This window comes from Ambystoma mexicanum, chromosome 11 (genome assembly GCF_040938575.1).
Source record: "Ambystoma mexicanum isolate Mex_15411 chromosome 11, UKY_AmexF1_1, whole genome shotgun sequence".
In the NCBI taxonomy this organism is placed as follows: Eukaryota; Metazoa; Chordata; class Amphibia; order Caudata; family Ambystomatidae; genus Ambystoma; species Ambystoma mexicanum.
This window is the reverse complement of record NC_090934.1, coordinates 259,607,882-259,629,400: the sequence shown is the minus strand read 5'-3', so window position 1 is coordinate 259,629,400 and position 21,519 is coordinate 259,607,882. Positions and strand designations below refer to the sequence as shown.

Sequence of the window (21,519 nt, the reverse complement as noted above, 5' to 3'; positions counted from 1 at the left end):
AGGGTACGTCACACTGGGGATAGTACTACAGTCGCGCCCTGTCGACATTCCTTTTCGAACTTAAAAAAAACATCATGTGCAATACTCTGCAACTCCCACTGGATGTCCGCCTATGCAAAGCATGTGAATCTAAGCAGATAACAAGCATCAGAAATACGATTGAGTAATTTATGCTTTACCTACTCGACCTAAGAGAAATGCCCCATGGCAACGGATGATACAAAATGTAAATGCACTTTTTGTAAAATGGGGCCCGTTACCACAGTCCACCTTTGTTTGCCACACTGCTGCTACACAGAGGCCAGCCATGCAAAGTGACACTTTCATTTGACATTTACTGCAAACAAAGTAAATGCTAAAAAGTTTCAAACATCCCATCTAAATGGTATTCTCCTCAAGTATGTGAGTGGACGAGCAGATTTTGCAAGCTCTGGATGAGTGTCTGTAAAATGTAAAGGTTAGCTGCATGAATGGACCCAAATAGAAAGGATAAGAAGGCTCTGTAAACAGTCTAGCCATCTCTCTCTCCTATAGGTACTTATATTTAATACAATTCTAATCATAGAGTAAAGGGATCTTTGGCGGCGAACTACAGTGTATATGGTATTGCAGTAGATCTGTAGATGTATAGACTGGATGGAACTATTGATCACTACATTGCGTAAACATCTAGTTAACTTTGTGTATTTGTTATGTAAGATGGAAGAGAATAAGAGACTAAGAGTGGATGGTGTAGCAGTCCGAGAACTGAGCAACTAGGTGGGATATTGTAGTTTGATGCCATCACACTTTCATGGTAGCTGGTATAAGGCAACAGAGTGATGAGATAGAATGTCAAGGAGCATGGGATCAGCTTATGCGTTGTGCACCAGTGTCGCAGATGAATGCAACCAACAGGTCACAGAACTAAGTTTGCCATCAAAACCATTTGGCAGTGTGATCATGTATATTTTAAGGAGTGTTCACCCATCAATATGATGCGTCTTTCCCAAAAAATGAAGCATTGTTGACACTTTGATATTTAGATACAGTAACCTAAACTTTGCTTTAAACATGGAGGCAATTCAGTGTTTTACAGTATGAATACTGTAATTATACATTATGTAACAACTTAACTTTTTAGGAATGGAATTGCATGACTGTCTCTTAAAAGTAATAAAGCGAACGCATGCTGGTCTTGGCCAGACAGGATATAGTTAACTTAATAAAAGTATCATCCCGATTTACTTCTGGTTTGCAATTATTTGAAGAAAATAAAATCTTGCCTAGCACTCCCACACAGGACTTTGGCATTTAAGAGTGGAGGAGATGATTACAGCTGCACTCTCTCTCCATTACCCCCTTTGAACTTGCAGTGAACAAAGAAAAGAGGGCGGAGAGTGGGAAGTTGGGTGAGCTGTGCTTTCATTGAACAGGGTAACTTAAATAGCTAGCTTTGCTACGCAAGTGTCCATTTAATTAGCAAACCTACAGAATTGCATAGTAAATTGCTATGCAGCACTGCTTATTGTATACCCTGAAAGTGAATGTGGTTTCTAGTTTTCAATGAAATGTAACGTTAGAGGATTCCCAGCCTGATGACTGGGTATATGCTAACATCATGTGAATCTATGAAGCACACCAATGCTCAATAGCCAAGTTAAATCCAACTAACTTCTTCCTTATACTTGTCCTCCATAACTCCAAACCTTTTTAGAGCTTTCCCACGTTTCGCTGTACTTTGTTATACAGTGTGCTTTGCTGATTCTTTGATTTTTGGTTAGAAGAAACAGTAGTTTACCTTTGTATATAAGACGTTTGTGCAGCTCTGCTGGGGTGGCATTAACTGTTCTTCTCTTGCATTACAGTTCCCAGAAGAAGTTGCCGATGATGCTTTAGAAGGTAAAGTATGACTTCAGACTGTTTCTTGAATCCTGCAACTGAGTGGACAAAATGAAATGATGTTCTGGGAATATTGAATGTGCTCGCAATGGATGACTGTTCATTTTCCTGTCTTGAAATGTAAACCTTAGTCTGGGGATTCCAAAATTAAGCTGCATGCCACCACTGCAACATAATGCAGCACTTTTCTTCAGGGCAACCCTTTTTACAGACATTGACTTTTGTTTCTCTCTGCTGTTGAAAGAATATGAGTTGGATATTCAAAATGCTGAAGAAAAATATACCACTCCTAAGATTTTAGATGTGCTCTCTTCTAAGAGGCATTTTAAATCCATGCTGTCGTTTGATGCTTCCTTCTTTTATTTTTATTTTATTTTTACATTTATATAGCGCACATACAGCCCAAATGCATTATGGCGCTGTTACTTGTGGCATACTTAGTTACGCAAAGGTTACATACATGTGGTTACATACATAGGTTACATGTCGGATGACTGTATATGCTGGAATTGTTGTAAATTAAGAATTTGTTTCACAGTATTTGTTACACAATCATTCAAAATGGTTTTATGTTTAGGGCCCCTTGAGGCGTTCCAGTGAAGGTGGGGTGCAGGCTAAGTTTACAAATGTCAGTTGAAGAGCATGGTTTTCATAGATTTCCGGAATGCTAGGTGAGAGACTTCTGCTCGCAGGGGTGGTGGTAGGGCATTCCAGCGTAGTGCAGCTAGGTATGGGAAGCTGTCCCCACCTGCTCTGGCTCTCTTGACTCTGGGAATCGTGAGCATGTTTGTGTATGGGGTTCTGGTAGGCCTGGATGATCTGGTGAGGGGCATCCTGCGGGGAGATAGGGAGGAGCAGTGAGATGGATGCATTTGTGGGTGATGGCAAGTGCTTTGAAGACAACTCTCTCTTACTGGGAGCCAATGTGCCTGTTTTCTCGCCTCTGTGATGTGCTCTTTATTGGGTATTCCAGTGGCTGCTCTGAGGTCGTTGTTTTGTATAGTTTGAAGTCTAGCTAAGTTTTTGGAAGAAGTGCCCAGGAAGAGGGCATTACAATAGTCCAGTCTTGACCCTGTTATAGCTCTGGCAATTGTGATGCAATTTTCCTTTTCTCAGACTCATACAAAGTATATAAAGATTTTATGGGACGTTCTTTGCTATAGAACTCAGATATTGTTGCACGTGCTGTCGAGGTCAAGCAAAGGTTTTCTATCGCGCATCGCAATGATTTTGAACATTGACATACAGAATGAGATCCTTCATCGAGCAGTATCAAGTCAAGCCACGCTGCCTAATGTCACTGCAGTTGCGGACTGTCTTAAGAAAATGTCCTTTGGTCTTACGCATACAAGCTGTCTAATGTGGCTAATTAATCCAAGGCACTAAGCTAAGAAGTTCTCATAAGTATTTGGAGCCATGAAATTAATTTGTCCAAGAATGTAGAACTCAGTCCTGCAACTCATGTTGTTGCAACGAGAAGACACGTTTGGCAGAGATTAAAAAGAAAACTGAAATCTTGGCCAAATAGCTTGAAATGTCTCAGTTAAAAATAATTATTTTCTATGAATATTCTGGCCTATAACTAATTGAGATGGAAGGTCAAAAATGCTTCTCAAGCCCTTGCTCCCTGGTCTGCACTCAAACGTTTTTCCATTAGCAGATCTTTGTTTAGACTGAACCTACATTGTCCTGAAAGATTGCAAAACAAAACCTGTTTAGGTTTCGTCATCCTTTCAAAATTGCTTTCTGCTTTATTTTTTTTAAAGAACAATTCTTATTGCACTTAATTACATTGATCTTTTATACAAGCGTGGTCCTTTAAAAACATTAGTAGCCATACATGTATGTTTTTAGGAGGTTGGCATTGAACCTAGCATGACTCTGGAGTAGGATCCAGTTTGCCTGCATCCTTAGTCAGTGAATCTCTAGAGCTGGCTCCAACTACAAAAGGAAAGGTACATTCACATTCAATAAAAACATGTCTGTCTACCAGCAGCTGGACACTAGCAGCGCTTTAGCCATACAGCGCTGGCAGGATCCGCTCACCAGAACCCCCATGGCCAGATCCTGGAGGCAGGATCACCTCTAGCATTGCAACACACTGGTCCGGCCTTTATAAGAGCCCCAAAGGAGATGTCATCTACAGAATATCTGTCTTCAGTGTGCACATTGAGTGCTTCACAGTACTAGTGTTATCGCTAAGCATTAATGTTTATGCACGTATGCAAATTGTTTGATTCTCAAAATGGTGTCTCTTTGTTTCAAAGAATTTGTATTTCAGCACCTTTCTGCATGTGAAGTTTGCAGATTTCACCATGCTTCCTCTCTCAGAAGTATCACCATTGACCAAAAATGCTGGCTTCTCTTTTTTCGCCATTACTTGTGTGCTTGTCCTTTCTTGGACCTTCTTCTGCCAACCTTGGTGGGAGAGGTCCTGATTTGACTTTTGTCAAACTTTGTGGAGCCCACCGAGGCTCCAGTGTGTCTGCGAGGACAAGGAAGCAGGGGAGGAGTACGGAACTCTGCTGTTCTCCAGCATGGGGTCTGGCATGGATTCACATGCTCATGAATATTCCCCGTCGTCAGGCTGGGAATCCTCGGTAAAAGAAGAAATCAGTTTCAGTTTTGTTTCTGAACGGTCTTTCTACTAATAACCCATCACTGGTCTCTGGGTCATACTGCCCCCAGCCTAAGCCCCCTCCTCTGGCAGCCATCTTCAGATTTTTACCGCACATTCAAGTGTTGGGAGTCCTCGTGCTATAGCTCTTGAATTTTCGTCGAGTTTTCACTTCTTGGAGGATTCCGGAAGATCTTTGAGGCCTACCCCGCGTCGACATGGCCCAGGACAAAGGAAACAGAATGCCTGTTGGATCCTAGCTGTTCAGGAGCTGCCCGGGATGCGGATTGCAGAATGTCTTCAAGGAAGATGAGCACTCTAATGCGTCTACTGCCTTCATGACGACAAATCGCACGTTGCGAAGGACTGTGCATTTTGTAAGAACATGTCCGAACGGACAATGAAGGATCGTCGCGTTCGACTCACCAACTGGTTGGAGGGGAAGAGTCCAGCAGCAGGTGAGAAGAGGAAGAAGTCTGAGCGGTCTTCTAAGACATTTGAGGGCGCTCCGGTGACGTGGGCCCAACAAAAGGCAAAGCACTGCAAGTCCGCGGGCACCAGGAGCGCTGATGGTTCGGGCTCCTTGGCTGCCAGGCAGGGCGCGATGTCACCGACGCCATCAACCACGAGCCAATGCTCTGGCTCGGTGAAGACTAAGTCTGAGAACCCGGGTAAGCTTCGGGAGAAGCCCTAGTCGATCCCGACGGCGACAGCCGAGGGGGCACGAGGCAGCGACCCTCCCCCAAGGTGAAGGCCTCAGGCTCGCCCAAGGTCACGAAGGCCCTGATTCACCCGGCTAAGGCCTCGATCGAAGGAGTCGTGGTGGCCCTGCCGAAGCCTGTGGAGGCTACCCCAGTGGAGGTGACTGCCGGGCCTAAAGTTTCCCTGCCACCCCATGGCGACTGCCGGGCCATGGAGGAAACAGAGGACCCCACTCCCCAGCCGTCGCAGCCGATGCCAATGCCACAGGACAACTTGGGTGCAATCTTTTATGGCTATCCAGACCCTGTGTACGGAGATCAGGACAAGGTTGCCCTTACCCCCAGCGGATGATCCAGCGGCGCCTGGACAGTCGAGAAGCCCACCAAACAAGAGGTGGCAAATCCATCCTTCCCCCTTCCAGCCTTCACCTCCACCGAGGTCTAAGACGGGAACAGAGATGGGGACGGCGACGGTGGTGACGACGGGACGGATCTCCCATAACCCACTGCCCAAGCCTCCCCTCCCGACAAAATTGACTCCTTTCATGCCATGATTGCAAGGGCATCAGAACTTTTCCAGCTTTGTCCCAAAAAGCAGAAGGAGGGTTTCCTCTACCAACAGCGGGAGGGCAAGAGGAAGACCATCCTCTCAGTACCGTTACTGGACGACATCTGGGAGGAAGAACTGTTGCTGCTCAAGAACCCGTCCTACGGCTCCTGCAAAGAGAGACTGGTATGAGAAGAAGTACCGGGTCCCGGATTCCGCCCCAATGTGCCTTAGAGCTCAGCCGTCCCTGGATTCAGTGGTCTCCGCAGCGGCCAAGAAGAAATAGGCAGGGGCGACGGGATCAACTTCCATTTCGCCACCGGACGGCGAGGGGAAGAAGCTGGACGCCATGGGATGACGAGTCATCTAGTCGGCGGCGACAACCATCAAAGCGGCCAACGCCCTCGCGATCGTGGCGCGCTACGACAGGGAGCTGTGGTTTAAGATCGCTCCCTCCCTGGATTTCCTGCCAGACGACAAGAGGGCGGAGGTCCTTGAAATCCCACCGGAAGGCGAGGTGGCGATGGACCACGCCATCACAGTGGCCACAGACATCGCAGACACCGGTTTTCGACAGTTGGGCAACAGCGTTTGCCTTCGCAGACGCAGTTGGCTCAAGGCCACCGATTTCTGTCAGGACGTTCAGACCAGGGTACTACACATGCCTTCCGACGGGAACAACCTGTTCGGCAAGGCAGTGGACGAGTCACTGCTGGCCATCAAGGAGGATACCGAGACGGCCTGGGCCTTGGGTTCTCCATCGACAGTCGTTCTTTCGGACCCTCAGAGGCAAGTCTCAAGGCGCCTCCAAAGGATTTGGTGGCGGTTCCTCATCGTACCGCCAAGCGGCCCGCTCATCGTCGCAAGAGGCCTACAGAGGCCGCAGCAAGGCCGGAGGATGTCGTCGCCAAGGAGGCCAAGGCGGCAAGGCCTCGACAAAGCAAGATTTGAACCGGCCGTGACATCGGGCCCCTACCCAAGCACCCCATTGGGTGCTGGACGCACTGGCCCACGGGCACACTCTGGAATTCCAAAGAAAGTGTCCCCGTCTACAACCTGTGGCCAGGAAGGAAAACCACAAGCAATGCTGAAAAAGGGCACAATAGAACTCGCCCCGAAGAGGCTGCGGAGCTCCGGAGTATACCTGCGGTACTTCCTCGTCCAAAAGAAGACCGGCGGTTGGCGACCCATTCTGGACCTTCGTCGTCTAAACAAATACATCAAGTCCCAGAAATTCCGGATCGTCATCCATCAGCACGTGCTAGGACAGCTGGAGGAGGGCAACTTCCTATCCTCGCTGGACTTGGAGGACGCTTACTTCCACATCCCCATACTTAAGGGACATCGAAAGTTTCTACGATTCGTGGTCCAAGGGCGACACTACCAGTGCAAGGCCCTGCCCTTCAGATTGAAGTCAGCGCCCAGGGTCTTGACCAAGAGCCGGGCACCGGTGGCGGCACGTCTGCGCCTGCAGGGGATCCACGTATACCCCTACAAAGGACAATTGGCTCATCCGAGTCAAGGGAACTCCCCGTCCATCACACAGTGAAGACCGTCCAATTGCTCACGGATCTGGGATTCTCGATCAACTTCGCAAAATCCCACTTGGTACCGTCGCAAGACGCCCTGTTCCTGGGGGCCAGACTCGACACAGTGGCGCGATGGGCTTTGCCGTCGGAGGAAAGGGCGAAGGCCAGCCTGGGCAAGGTACAACGGCTGTTGACCATGGGCACGGCCAGGGTGAGGTCCATCAAGTTCCTACTCGGCATGATGTCATTGTGCATCTTCCTCGTGCGCCTATGCAGGTTGCGGATGCGCACACCTTAGACCTCCACGCAAGAGGCTTTTGGCTCCCAGAGGAGAGGTCACTACACATAAACGTCCTGGAGCTCCGAGCTGAGTTCTGGGCCCTCAGGTCGTTTCTTCCGTCCCTCAAGGGCAAGGAGGGTCCTCACCGACAACACCACCACAATGTTCTACATCAGGAAGCAAGGGGGCACCAGATCCCCAGCCCTATCCAAGGAAGCTCAGGATCTGTTGCCCTGGGCCGTTGTCTACGGGATGTTCTGGTACCCTTCCACCTGGCAGGAGTGAAGAACACTGTCGCCGACTCACTCAGCAGGTAGCTGTGCTCGTGCCATGAGTGGGAACTCCGGCAGGATCAAGTGGATCTGCTATTCCGACGATGGGGCAATCCCCAGATAGATCTATTTGCGACGAACACCAGGTGCCGGAAGTTCGACAGCAGGTTTCCCCAGCCGAGGAGCATGGGTGATGCATTGTCCTTCCCCTGGGACGACCTGTTCCTGTATGCGTTCCCACCGTTGCTTCTACGACTCATCGGTCATCTCAGACGATCCCGGTGCAAGATGATCCTCGTTGCACCGGCGTGGCCCAGGCAGATGTGATTTCCGGACCTTCTGGACTTGTCAGTGTCCCCTCCACCCCCCGTCAAACTGCCGATGGACGTGGATCTTCTCGCCAGGGAAGGAGTGTTAGTCCAGAAACTGCCCTATAGTTTGTATAGTATGTATGTTATGTTGGCCTGAAGTCAATCGCATCATGTACCAGACATCACCCACACGGAATCATCAATGCATTACGAGTAACCAGAGGGTGTCCATTTTGTGTGAATAACCGCCATTTGTTTTTCTTTTCTGTACAACAGCTTTGCAAAATGTATTCTAAACTTCAAATACATGCACGGTGTGAGGCCACAGCCTGAATGCTGAAAGGCCAACACAGACAGGATTGTCAGACGATACAGAAATGCATTGTTTTCCTCCCTCACACCGTCGTTGAAGGCGAGCCAAAACTGCATCTAATCAGCGGCCCAGGTGCCAGCCTGTCCCGCAAGCTCTATAGGAATAAGTTAAAGCATGAATTATATCCCTTCTAGCAGTACTCCTTCACGCAGCCTGGTATTTTCTCCCCCAGAACTGTCTGACCCTTGGTACATGAATAGACCCGCACAGATAACGTGCTAAAGAATGTCTCTCTCCTACGAACACAATATCCTTGCTGTAATAAGGGCTCTATGTTCTCCATAACAAAGAACTGTCTCTGCTACTGTTGCTAGAAGAAGTATATTTAGACTGAATAAGGACGTGTCATAATTGTCAATCATCGAATCCTAGCTTGAAAGATACATTATGGGCGGTTTGAATTGCCTTCTAAAGATTGCATGTCATGTACAAATATTGTTGCTTGAGCATTGCTCGCTCTCTTGCGTCTCACGAGGTCTGAGTGAGACACGTTGCGAGACATTAGACCCAGTCAGCCGACTGAGAATACTTTGAAATAAACCAGACTTGATTGGAAAACGAACCTCGTTTCTGTTGTATCACTAGTATATGGTGATTGTGCCTTAGTTTACAAACATAGGGGGGTCTTTACGGCCTAGCGGGAGGCGCCATCCTGCATCACGACCCAGGATCGCAGAACCTGCAGGCCTGGCTCCTGCAGCACTAGAGTTCAGAGGCTACGATATCCCGGCAGACTGCAAGGGGGGGGTCCTTGCAAAGGCCAGGACGTCCTCGACTCTTAAGTGCTACGGGCATAAATGGAAGAGGTTCTCTGTCTGGTGCCGTGCACAGAATATCAACCCTCTAGGGATTACGGCCACTCAAGTGCTGCCGTACTTGCTATCGCTGGCCAGGTGGGGTGGGGGGGCTTGTGCATGCCTCCATCAAGATCCATCTGGCGGCTATCTCCCGCTACACCAGAACTCCGGGGCGGTCGTCGCTGTGGTCTCACGGCCTTGTGAAAGAGTTCATGAAAGGTCTATTCCGCTAGTTCCTGCCGGTGAGGGCCCCGGCGGGGGAGCTCAACGTGGTGCTGACCAGACTCATGGGCCCGCCATTCGAGCCTCTGCATTCGGCGCCGTTGAAATTCCTGTCATGGAAAACAGCGTTTCTTGAGGCCATCACATCCGCACAACCAGTGGGAGAGATCCAGGCCCTCTCCTGTAAACCCCCATAGCTGCCATTCCACGAGAAGGGGGTAGTGCTGAGGACGCACCCCTCCTTCATGCCTAAGGTGCCGTCGGACTTCCATCTTAACGAGCCCTTGGTGTTACCTGTTTTCTTCCCATCGCCTTTGTCGCCGGCTGAGAGGACTTTGCACTCACTGGATGTGGCTAAAGCGCTGTTCTACGTGGACCGCACAAAGAGTTTTCGGAAGACATCACAGCGGTTTGTGAACTTTGGACCTGTGAACCAAGGGAAGGCCCTCTGGAAGGCTTCCATTTCCAGATGGCTCTCCGGCTGCATCATGCACTTTCACGGTTGTCAAACCGACCTTTGCCCGGCCGTCCAAGAGCCCATTTAACCAGAGCGATCGCTGCTACCACGGCGTTCTGTCTGGTGTGCCCCTGCTGGACATCTGCAGGGCTGCTACGTGGAGGTCGGCACACACCTTCACGAGATTCGACTGGGATTCTAGGGGGGAGTCCAGAGTCGGCCAAGCAGTGCTGCGCGACCTGTTCGCTTGAAGGTGAGCCTGGTGAGGAGGTAAGAGATGCTTAATGTTGAGTTGCTGAAATTTGTATTTGTATTTATTTGTTTATATAGCGCCTTACACCAAAACGCTGCACAATTGAACTTGATTCGTAAAACATAAAACAATATAACGGTAGAAGCAAATTACAATTATGAATCAGTCAACAAAACAATTAAACTGAAGGGAATAGGGAGAGTAGTGCCGTGGGGAGGAGGAGAGGGGGGGGGGAGGAGGAGGAGGAGGAGGAGATTAAAAGTTTAGTAGCATGAAAGGTGAGAGAGGGGCAGACTTTGTGAATATTGAAGAGGTGGTAGCGACAGGCACGAGAAGTGAGAGATCTGGTGGGAGAAAGAGGAGTCAAAGTGAATGCCTAAGTTACGAGCATGGAGAGGGATAGGGAGATTAGTAGGAGGAAAGTGAATGAAAGGTGGAGGAGAGGGAGGAGGAAGAGAGTTGGAGGGGAAGAAGACGACTTCAGTCTAGTCAGTGTTGAGGGAGAGAAAGCGGGAAGACATCCAGTTCTTTATGGCAGTAAGACAGGAGGAGAGTTTTAGGTGGAGGTTGGTTGAGAAGGAAGAGAAGGAAAGGAAGAGTTGAGTGTCTTCAGCATAGAATTTATGGGACATGCCAAACGAGAAGATAACCGGGGCAAGGAGGGAGGAGTACAGTGAGAAAAGGAAAGGTCCAAGCACCGAACCTTGAGGTTCACCGTGTAGAGGCTGGGTTGGAGAGGACCGGCCACCCCAGGAAACAGTAAAAGAGTGGGAGCAGAGGTAAGAGGATAGCCAGTTAAGAACAGAGCCTTTGAATCCAAAGGAAGAAAGAGTGTTGAGAAGAAGGGGGTGATCGACAGTGTCAAAGGCAGCAGAGAGGTCAAGAAGAATGAGGACTGAGGATTGCTTAGAGTGTCGAGCAGAGAGGAGAGAGTTAAGGATGTAGGTAAGAGCAGTTTCAGGAGTGTGTTTAGGACGGAATCCAGATAGGGATGGGGGTTGGAGAGCGAGATTGGTGACAAAGGATGAGAGCTGGGAGTAGGCGAGGTGCTCGAGAAGCTTAGAGAGAAATGGAAGAAGAGAGAAAGGGCGGAAGTTAGAGGCGATAAGGGGATCAGCAGAAGGTTTCTTCAAAATAGGGATGATGGTGGCGTGCTTGAAAGCAGAGGGGGAAGGTGGCTGAGGAAAGGCAGGTGTTGAAGAAGAAGTTAGGTAGGGAATATTAAGAGGGTAGATCTTGGGGATAAGCAGGGATGGGAGAGGGTCAGTAGGGGCGGACGTGGGGTGGGCTTTGGAAAGGAGGGTGGAGACTTGAGAGGGGGAGACAGGAGAGAAGTCGGGCATGCAGGATGAGGGGGGGGTGGAGGAGGAAAATGAGGAGCAGTTGTTGAGCCTTGCCACCGCCTGTGGTTGTGCATGTGTGTACCGCTATGTATTCTTGTATTCATGAGCATGTGAATCCATGCCAGACCCCATGCTGGAGAAGGAACAGGTTAGTTACTTGTAACTGTTGTTCTCCAGCATGGGTCTGGCATGGATTCACATGCGAACCCTCCCTCCAACCCCTCTGCGGCTCTTCTCTTGGTCCTACTGCCGCTTTACGTGCTAGCAAATCTGAAGATGGCTGCCAGAGGGGCTTAGGTAGAGGGCAGCCATTGGCTGGGGGCAGTATCACCCAGAGACCAGTGATTGGTTATTAGTAGAAAGACAGTTCAGAAACTAAACTGATTTTTTCTTTTACCGAGGATTCCCAGCCTGATGACGGGGAATATTCTTGAGCATGTGAATCCATGCCAGACCCATGCTGGAGAACAACAGTTACAGGTAAGTAACTTGTTCCTTCTTTGTCTTGTGGAATGCCTACCTGGAACCAGTTCCAACTGGGAGGTTGGCTTTCCTGAAAGCACAGCAACCCGCCCAAAGTTTGAATGTCACATGAGTGTTAATTGGCTGGGTTCCTGGATAAAAGGTGAGGATCCTGAGGCAAAAGACAAGTCAACCACTGGAACAGAAGAACCGAAGAAGCAGATAACCAGATACCTGTGGAACCTTCCTGCAACGTGTGAAGCCTGCTGAAGTGACATTGTCTTCGAATCAACAGGGAAGCTCTGAAGAGCACGACTTCCTCCCTTATACTGGTGGACATAATCAGTCCTAAGACGACCTGCAATTTGAGCCATCTCGCGTGTTACGACCTTCCTGGGCTGCAAACCGCCAACACCCTTGGACCTGCAACCCTGCTGCAGTGCATCGTCCTCCCGTGAAAGAACTCTCCCGAAACTTTGAACTCCTTCCGGACCTCCAGTGGCAAGGTCCCCCCCCGTCGGTCGCCCTCACCAGAGTGCAGACGTGAGCAAACCAGGTTAATCGTTCGGACGAGAAACGTTCCCCTTTGGTGTCTGTGAAAAGGCACCAAAACTGCAGGTCGATTGGAGCACAAAGAATCCTCTGCCTTTCTCTCTAATGCTGCTGCAACATTCCTTCCAGAGGGCCTCCTTTCACCACCATGACCAAGGAACAGGACACCGGGTCCACCGCTGCTGCCCCATCAAAGAATCCAGCTGCATCTTCTTCATAGCTCCTCGGGTACTGTGGGACTTGTGGTAAAACATGCCTCGAGTCATTCTGTTGCTTGTTTGTTGCTGGAGTTCTGATTCCGGTGTTTGAGTGTTCGCCCATACCGTTCGCCCGGGCCTAATGCTTGTGCGCCCATAGGGAGACTTTTTGACTAACAAAAGCACCTTACCTAATTGTAATTGCAGAAAACAAAGTTCCAGAGGATTCTTCATCAGTGCCTTATCTGCTTAACCTCCAATCTGACTTTAGGGATGGACTTCTAAAGCTTCAAGGCTTCTGAAAAGTCTTTTTAAGTACTGACCTGCTATTGTTGGTATTTCTTAACCTTTTTATTCCTACAACAGAACGTTTTCTGAGTTGCTACAACAAGTGATGTTACTTTCTATTGAACTGTGCTCAATTAACTGTACAATTCTTGACTTATGGCTTCCTCACCTGAAGTATTGCAGATGTTTTCTGTTGTGTTTGAAATAGCACTTACTTGACTTTAACTTTACCATGTGTATATAAAATAAATAACTATTTTACTAAAATGACAAGTGTGTAAGAATTTCTTTGGGCTTATGTATTTACTGAGTTCCTTGTTCTTACCTACAGCTCGCATCTCCCTCCTAAGATAAGCCTGGCTGCTCTGCCATACTACCCAAACCTTTTAGTACAGGCTTATAATAGAAGTTGGGGCCTGCATACCGCGGGATAGTTTTATACAGCCTTACTACAGGTAGACTTTACGAAAACTCCCCCTAACAACAAACAGTAAAAAGTCAAAAACCCAGTTGAAAAATATCTTGTGCCACCAGCCCATCATGGCCACATTGTAAAAATTACAAAGGGAAAAATTATAAGGATACAAAGTAGCTAAACCCCACTCCACTTTGAGGTGATGGGTGCAGCTTTAAAAAATACAAGCAATCCCTAAGGACTAATCGGTTTCCCTATTACAGTGAGCAAAAAGACCAGGAAAGTAAAGCAGAGGCCTTTACTTAACATGAAAAGGTCAAGTCAGCAGCCAGCAATAGCAAAAGAAAAGGTGTCCCCAAGAAGTCTGTGGGGGAGCTGCAAACAGAAAATCTTTCCTAATATGATCCTAGCCCACCTACAGAATGCACATCCTAGAGAAGAGCATACCTTAGTGTGGGCACTGTACAGGCAGCCATATGCTCCAGAACCTAATGTACTTTATAGCATTGTGCTATGACTTTGTAAACCATAGATGCATATTATTGGCTGTCCAGAGTAATAATGTATTTGAAGAAATAATTGAAGGATTGAATTCTGCTGTTTCATGAATTCACACTGATAAGCCTCAGCTAGAAGTTATCCGTGAACTACGCACCCCAGCTCCTCTGATCTGTGCAGCCTCCCCATCTGAAAGGTTCTATGAGGCTGTAGTGCAGTCCTTTGATGATAAAATTAAACCCATTTGTTTTACCTACACTGCCTATTCTCCTTTAAAATGAAAATTGATTTCTCGTAAGCAGCCCCTAATTTTGTATTCTTTTTCCACTATATCCAAGCCATTCATACTCAAATTGATGGAGACTTGCAATCCATCAGGCTCCACTCTTGATCCTCGCCCACCCAGAATTGTGAAACAGCTGAGATCTTACATCGGTTCTGATCTATGTATAATCATGAATCAATCAGTGAAAGCGATCAAAGTGCCAGACCAACTTAAGATAACTGCTGTCTCCACACTTCCAAAAAGAAAAAAACTTTTTGGACCCTGTGCTGCCTATAAATTGCTAGCCAATTTCACTACTTCCCTACATCTGGGAACTGTTAGAGGCTGTGGTAACATCACAACTTTAAACTTTTGTTGAAGAAGCTGGTTGGCTCAATGGCATTCAGGCTGGTTTTGGTCCAGGCTAGTCTTGCAAGATCCAAAGTTTTGGGTGGATGCTGGAGGAATGGGTGTGCTCATTCTAGTGGATCTATCCACAGCCTTTGATGCGGCTGACCATAACGCACTTTTGAACTGTATCCATGAGGAGAAGGCTTGAGAATAATCCAATCTGTTTTGAGTAATTGAAAACAGACTTCAACTTACCCCTCTTCCCTTTTTCTCATCTGTGAGAGACAACCTGGGGAATCCCACAGGGTTCCTATTTCTATTGCTATTTAATATATATATATATATATATATATATATATATATATATATATATATATATATATATATATATATATATATATATATATATATATATATATATATATATATATATATATATATATATTCAGAAAAAAAAACTGTTAAAGGGAGGTTATGGTTCAAAGTAAAACCGAGAAACCCCTAAAATTCGGCAGTTATGGTAAGATAAGCAACCATAACTCGCGCCACCGTGCACTGCTAACACTAACACCCAGGACATCAAAGATGATATCACAAATGTCATTGATGACATCACTGATGACATCACATATCTGGCTCTCCCTTTTTTCCCTTTACTGACATATCTAGGCCACATAGTTTTTTTCAGTAACAGTCAGGAAGTAAAAATTGAAAAGGTACTATATTTGTAGACTTAGGGTCAAGTCACATCATATGAAACATATACATAGCGGAAGACACAGGCTTGAAAGAGAGCAATCCTTTCTGTGCATGAAGATAACCATTAGGGTTATCAGCACTTTCTCATAGTTTTATTTTTATTACTCTACATTCCCTGTATATGCTCATATTTGCATACTTTATACTCACTCTACTTTCATTTGGGTGCAGTAACATCATGTGATACACATACATATGGTAAGTAGCAGCTTTGAAACCGAGCAATAGTTTCTCTGCATAAAGACAGTTAGGTTATGAACTCTTTCTGCTACTACTTCTGCTTTTTTGTTTACTTCACTGTCCCTGTATATACTCTTATTTGTATGTGTTGTTGTCTCTTTGTGTTTTGTCTGTAATAATTATGTATTAAGTGGGTTTTATTATCTACTTATTACATGTTTCACAGTACGCAAAACTCTAATAAGAAAGCAGTTATCATTTCACTATTCAACATGGCAAGATTATGAATATGGTACCTTCATCATGTATGCTGCACACACTGCCTATGTTTCTGCATGAGTAGCTTAGTATACTGGATAGAACTTCATAATAGAATGCTATTTATATCAATGCATTGCTTAATGCACTAATTAGCTCATGATATTTATCCCAATGATCCTTGACAGTTTTTGGTCAGCATTATAAGAATCCCTTGTACAGACTTTTTATGAAAAGTAAATGCACATGTGATGTCATCAATGACATTTGTGATATCTTGGATGTCCTGGGTGTTAGTGTTAGCAATGCACGGTGGCGCGAGTTATGGTTGCTTATCTTACCATAACTGCCGAATTTCAAGGGGTTTTTCGGTTTTACTATGAACCATAACGTCCCTTTAACAAAGTTTTTTTTACTGAATTTCATAGGTTTTTAGTAGCGAAACTTAAACATAATATCCCTGACTTTAAATACATGTAACATAGAACATACTGAACCCCTAGCTAGTGATTTCGATGTCCGGACTACCGCCATGTCCGCGGACATATCGAAAATCTGAGCGTGGTGAATGTAAATTTAAATAGTGTGCCCCATATACCCTTTGAGGTTGGCTCTGAAAAGAGCCGTTTTTTTGGGGGGTTTTTTGCAGATGCTTGACAGACACCTGTTATTTTGTATTTAGTTTTTCTTACTTTACTCCTAAAATCTTCACATAACCTTCTCCAAAGCAACCCTTACATTCCAAAACAGCATGGCATGTCCCATAAAAGATAAGGAAATGCCATCTTCTTTAAAATAAACAGCATTACTGGAATCAATATTCTCATTATTACAGAAGAACATACCAGCTCTAAGCATGAAGGCACACATGCCTCGGTTGATTACACACCTAGCATTGTTTTGCTGAGGACAAAAAACTGAACTATTGTCCCATATTGCCCTAGGTAGTAATCCAGAAAAAATTACTTTAGCATTTGGAAGGATGTTCATTACTGCCTGAACCAAGTGTTCCAAATCTGCCAACAAAGTAGGGGCACTGACATAGCCCAAACGGAAAGCACCATAGTGCAAAACTACCACATGGGGACTGTTGATCCTGCCCATATCTTCACAAACTTGTACAATTCCCTGTACATTGCATTCAGGCACAGTGCTCCACACGACCTCCACTCCTTTAGCATCAAAATGCTTTGCAACATGCCTGCATTGAGCATACTGTTGTAAACCATGCACAAACATATCTCCGAGCACCAACACCCTGACTTTCTCCACTTCTGCCATCTTCACTACACACAGTCTCTTTCAACACAAATCCACAACCTCAACATCTGATTGGCTGATCCCTACAGTCTTCTTTCCATGCTGGATTTGCTGGAAAACCCCAGATGTAGCACGCCCTGTCCACGGACAGCCGCAGTGTCCACGGACTGCGTAACTCTTGGACAGCCCTTCTACCATTTCCACTTCACTCTCTGTGCCATTCCCTCATTGCATACAGCTAAGCAGTCACACAATACGGAGAACGTCCTCAGAACACCCCCATTTTGTTTTATTTTCGAACATTTCAGGACACTGCGAGTGTTCTTATAACACATGCAACTTGCCAGCGAACAATACGGACAACGTCCTCAGAACACCCCCATTTTCTTTATGTACGAACATTTCAGGACACCGCAAGTGTTATTGTGGATCACTCTTTTTTCTTTTGCTGACATATCTAGGCCACGTGGTTTTCTTCAGTAACAGTCAGAAACTAAAAATTGTATTTTATTTGTAGTCTTATCCTACAAGTATCCTACAAGTAGGTTCTTATAGTAATTCCCTTAGAGTCCAGTCACATCATATGAAACGTATACATAGGGGAAGACACAAGCTTTAAAGACAGCATTATTTTCAAGCAAATAAATGATTTCTCTGTTTCAAAGCTGCTATTTACCCTATGTATATTGGTATGTGTTCTTGTCTTTCTGTTTTCTCTATAGTAATGCAATTATGTAATACATGGGTTTTATTAGCTACTTATTACATATTTCACAGTACACAAAAATCTATTCAGAAAACAATTATCATTTCATTATTCAACATATTAACATTACGAATATTATACCTTCATCTTGTATAAAACACAAAATGCTATGTTTCTGCATTAGTAGCTTAGTATACTAGATAGAACCCCATAATAGAAAGCTATTTATATCAATGCATCGTTCAAAGCACTAATTAGGGTATGATATTTATTGCAATGATCCTTGACACTTTTTTCGCAACATTATAATAAGAATCCCTTGTACACATATTTCATGAAAAGTACATACACATGTGATGTCATCAATGACATTTGTGATGTCATCTTTGATGTCCTGGGTGTTAGTCTTAGCATTGCACGGTGGTGGCGCGAGCTATGGTTGCTTAGCTTACCATAACTGGCGAATTTCAGGGGTTTTTCGGTTTTACTTGGAACCATAACGTCCCTTTAACAAAGTTTTTTTATTAGCACCAAACAATATACAAAGATGGAGTGTAAAAAGCAATTTCTCAGAGATGGCTGTACACAGAATGTTGCAAACTAAGAATTTATGGTCGTTTACAGTGAAGGTCAGCTGCTTCCATTTTTTGCTGGTGTGCCGGAGAGGCCCACGACTCGCACTATACGTTTTTTTTTTTTTTAAACAATTTTATTAATTTTTCAAAACAAATAAACCAAACCAAACTTACAGTGAATGTATCATGTCAATCATAGTTACAATGAATTGTTATGTTCGAGCACACTGCATCTCCCCGTCCCTCCCCTCTCAAGCCTACTCCCGTATTTTCTTCCCAGTACCCACTTCTTGTTGTGGGAGATCCTCTTCAGCAGAGCTCGATGAGTCTCTGTCACTTGATCCCTCATGCGAGGGCCCAAATAGTTCCGCTATCAGTTGCCTCCATCCCACAAGGGCTCCTGCTTCGTCCTCTCTCACCTTTGCACGCTTCCTGCCATACCACCGTTTCCGCCTCCGCCCACCTCTGCAAGACCCTCCACCATGTCTCCACGTTGGGCCTATGACATGCCTTCCAGCCCATCGCAATCCTTCTCTTCGCCAGGACATACGCTAAATCCTTCAATTTGCTCACATGTTTAAGCTTACGGCGTCTGGGGAACCCTCCTAGCAAGCAGGCCCACGTAGTATCTACCTTCAGCAGGATCCCTTTGTCTTCCATTTTCTCCCCCCCAATATATCTCTATCACCGGGCAGCCCCAGAACATATGTACCATTCCTGCGCATTCCTCATTGCATTTTGGGCACACCTGACGTCCAGCATTTTTGAACTTAGCTATCCTACGTGGCGTCATGTACGCTCTGTGGGTTTCATACAATTGTATTTGCTGCAGTCTGGCATTTCTCAACACTTTTTTATGATAACATTGCGCCCTCTCCCACATCCCGTCACTCATTGGGGCCCCTACTTCCTCTTCCCAGTCCAGTCTAAGTTGTGCTATCTCCCTGCCCACACGGGACATCATCATTTCATACACTCTGGACGTCTCGTGTCCACCCTCCGCTATATCATATATCATATCCAAGGTACTGTCCGGTGCCTCTGCCAATACCACTTCTGACCAAGTATCTCTGATTCGTCTCAATATCCCTTGATACGTGATATATTGCCCAGCGCTCAACCCCACTTGTTCCACCAGCTCCTCAAATTCCAAAACTTTCCCTTCCTGCCACACATCCCCCATCGCTGCTATCCCCGCAGGTTCCCAATGCTTCCTAATCAACCTCAGTTGCTTCCTCTCCCCTACCACCGCAACTAGTGGAATCTGTGGGGTGCACTGGGACAGCCTGTCCATTAATCGACACGTCCTTTGCCACATTCCCCACCCAAGTCCCAACATCCCCGGGCGTCCTCCCAGCTCCGACTTAGGCAACCATATCATTTCTCTCAAAAAGTATGGGGTGCAGTTGGAGCAGCCCATGTTCTAAGGTAGGCTCCTCAGAGAGCCATTTGGCTACATACTGTAATTGACTTGCCACATAATAAACTTCCCAGTTCGGTAGCTTAATACCTCCCCTATCATATGAATTCTGTAGTTTCCACAGGGCTACCCTGTTCCTCGTCCCGTGCCACAGAAATTCCCTGCATATGCCTTCCAGCCTATTAAAGAATTTCTTAGGTATTGAGTATGGGATATTCGCAAAACAGTGCAACAGTCTGGGAAGCGCCACCATCTTAAGCATTGCCCCTCTTCCCATCATCGCCAAGGGGAGTTTCGTCCAAAATTTCATACTATTTTCCAGTTTCTCTACCACCCTCTCCGTGTTTTGCTTATTCTTGGCCTCTACCATATGGTATACATCTACCCCAAGATATCGAAACGTTGTAGCCTCCCACGGTATCTGCAGGATCGGTAGATTCCCTGGCGGAAGCCCTCTGTATCTACCCAGCGGAAACGCGCATGATTTACTGGGGTTCACTGCTATGCCCGAGAGGTCCGCAAACCTCTTCATTACTTCCAGTATATATTGGAGGTTCTCTTCTGGCTAGCGCAGATACAATAATATGTCATCTGCATATAATGAAATGAGATGTGACGCCTCTCCAACTACAATACCTACCGTATCATATTGCTGCCTTAAGTAAATCGCCAGTGATTCTGAAGCTAAAATATACAGCATAGGGGACCATGGGCACCCCTGCCTGGTACCCCTGCTGAGTTGCCATCTGTCAGAAACCACAGCTCCCGTTTTCACTCTGGCCAGTGGCGTACTGCGTCTAAAGATACTATCGCCAGCTCACCTTCATCCCCATTAGTGTGTTCTACCACTCGGTGTAGTCGCCTGAGATTATTTGAGATGTTTCTGTTTGGGACATATCCTGTCTGATCCGGGTGTATTAATTTACTGATGACCTTCAATCTCCCAGCCAGGACCGCCGTTAAAATCTTACTATCTTGGTTCAACATCGACAACGGCCGATACGAGCCACAGTCGCTGCCAGGCTTATTGGTCTTCGGGAGTGGTATAATAATCGCCTCCCGTAAGGATTCTGGCAATTTGCCAGCATCATATGCTTCGTAGAGCATCTACAGCAGCGGGGGGAGTACTTCTGTTTTATAAGCCTTGTAAAATTCGCTCGGGAGTCGATCTATTCCCGGGGTTTTACACGTGGGCAGCGACCTCACCACTTCCTCTATCTCCTCTAGGGTGATCTGGGCATCTAGCTCCTCCCTCTCCTCTCCGCTAATCTGGGGTAATCCAATGTCTTCCAACGTATCCCTTATTTCTTCCCCATTACTTCCTGTCTCATCCGCATACAGCCGTCTATAATATTTTGTAAATTCCTGATTAACCCCCTCCTGCGTGTCCTCTATGCTGCCGTCTTCCCTCACTATTGTCCTAATTGGGGGTCTAGGAGTCTCGTTTTTATAGAGCCACGCCAGGACTCTCCCTGTTTTATCCCCTCCCGCATGTTGCCTCTCTGTATACTTCTTGTAATTGAGGTTACATAATCTCTCCCAGCATATTGCGCATTTCTGCTGTAAGTTTAGTGCCATATCTGCGGCTTCTGTAGTGTCACCACCCCGTTCCTGTATCCCTTCCAGCTCTCTTTCAGCGTCCTGTAACTCAGCCAGGATCCCATTTTGCAACCCCCTGGACTTGGCTATAGCAATTCCCCTCACTACAACTTTAAATGCTTCCCAGAGTGTGCCCGCTGTCTTAACACTA

The 21,519-nt window shown here is 46.3% G+C and overlaps 1 protein-coding gene across 6 annotated transcripts in view; it reads left to right on the top strand.

Annotated features, from left to right (window-relative positions):
- The window catches only part of TRNAU1AP (tRNA selenocysteine 1 associated protein 1), a 403,393-nt gene that overhangs the window by 359,124 nt on the left and 22,750 nt on the right, over nucleotides 1-21,519 (top strand). For all 6 annotated transcript variants that reach the window (XM_069622982.1, XM_069622981.1, XM_069622985.1 and 3 more), the window contains one exon: nucleotides 1,848-1,881. In XM_069622982.1, the coding sequence (XP_069479083.1) occupies nucleotides 1,848-1,881 (34 nt within the window). The remainder of the gene's footprint in view (nucleotides 1-1,847; nucleotides 1,882-21,519) is intronic.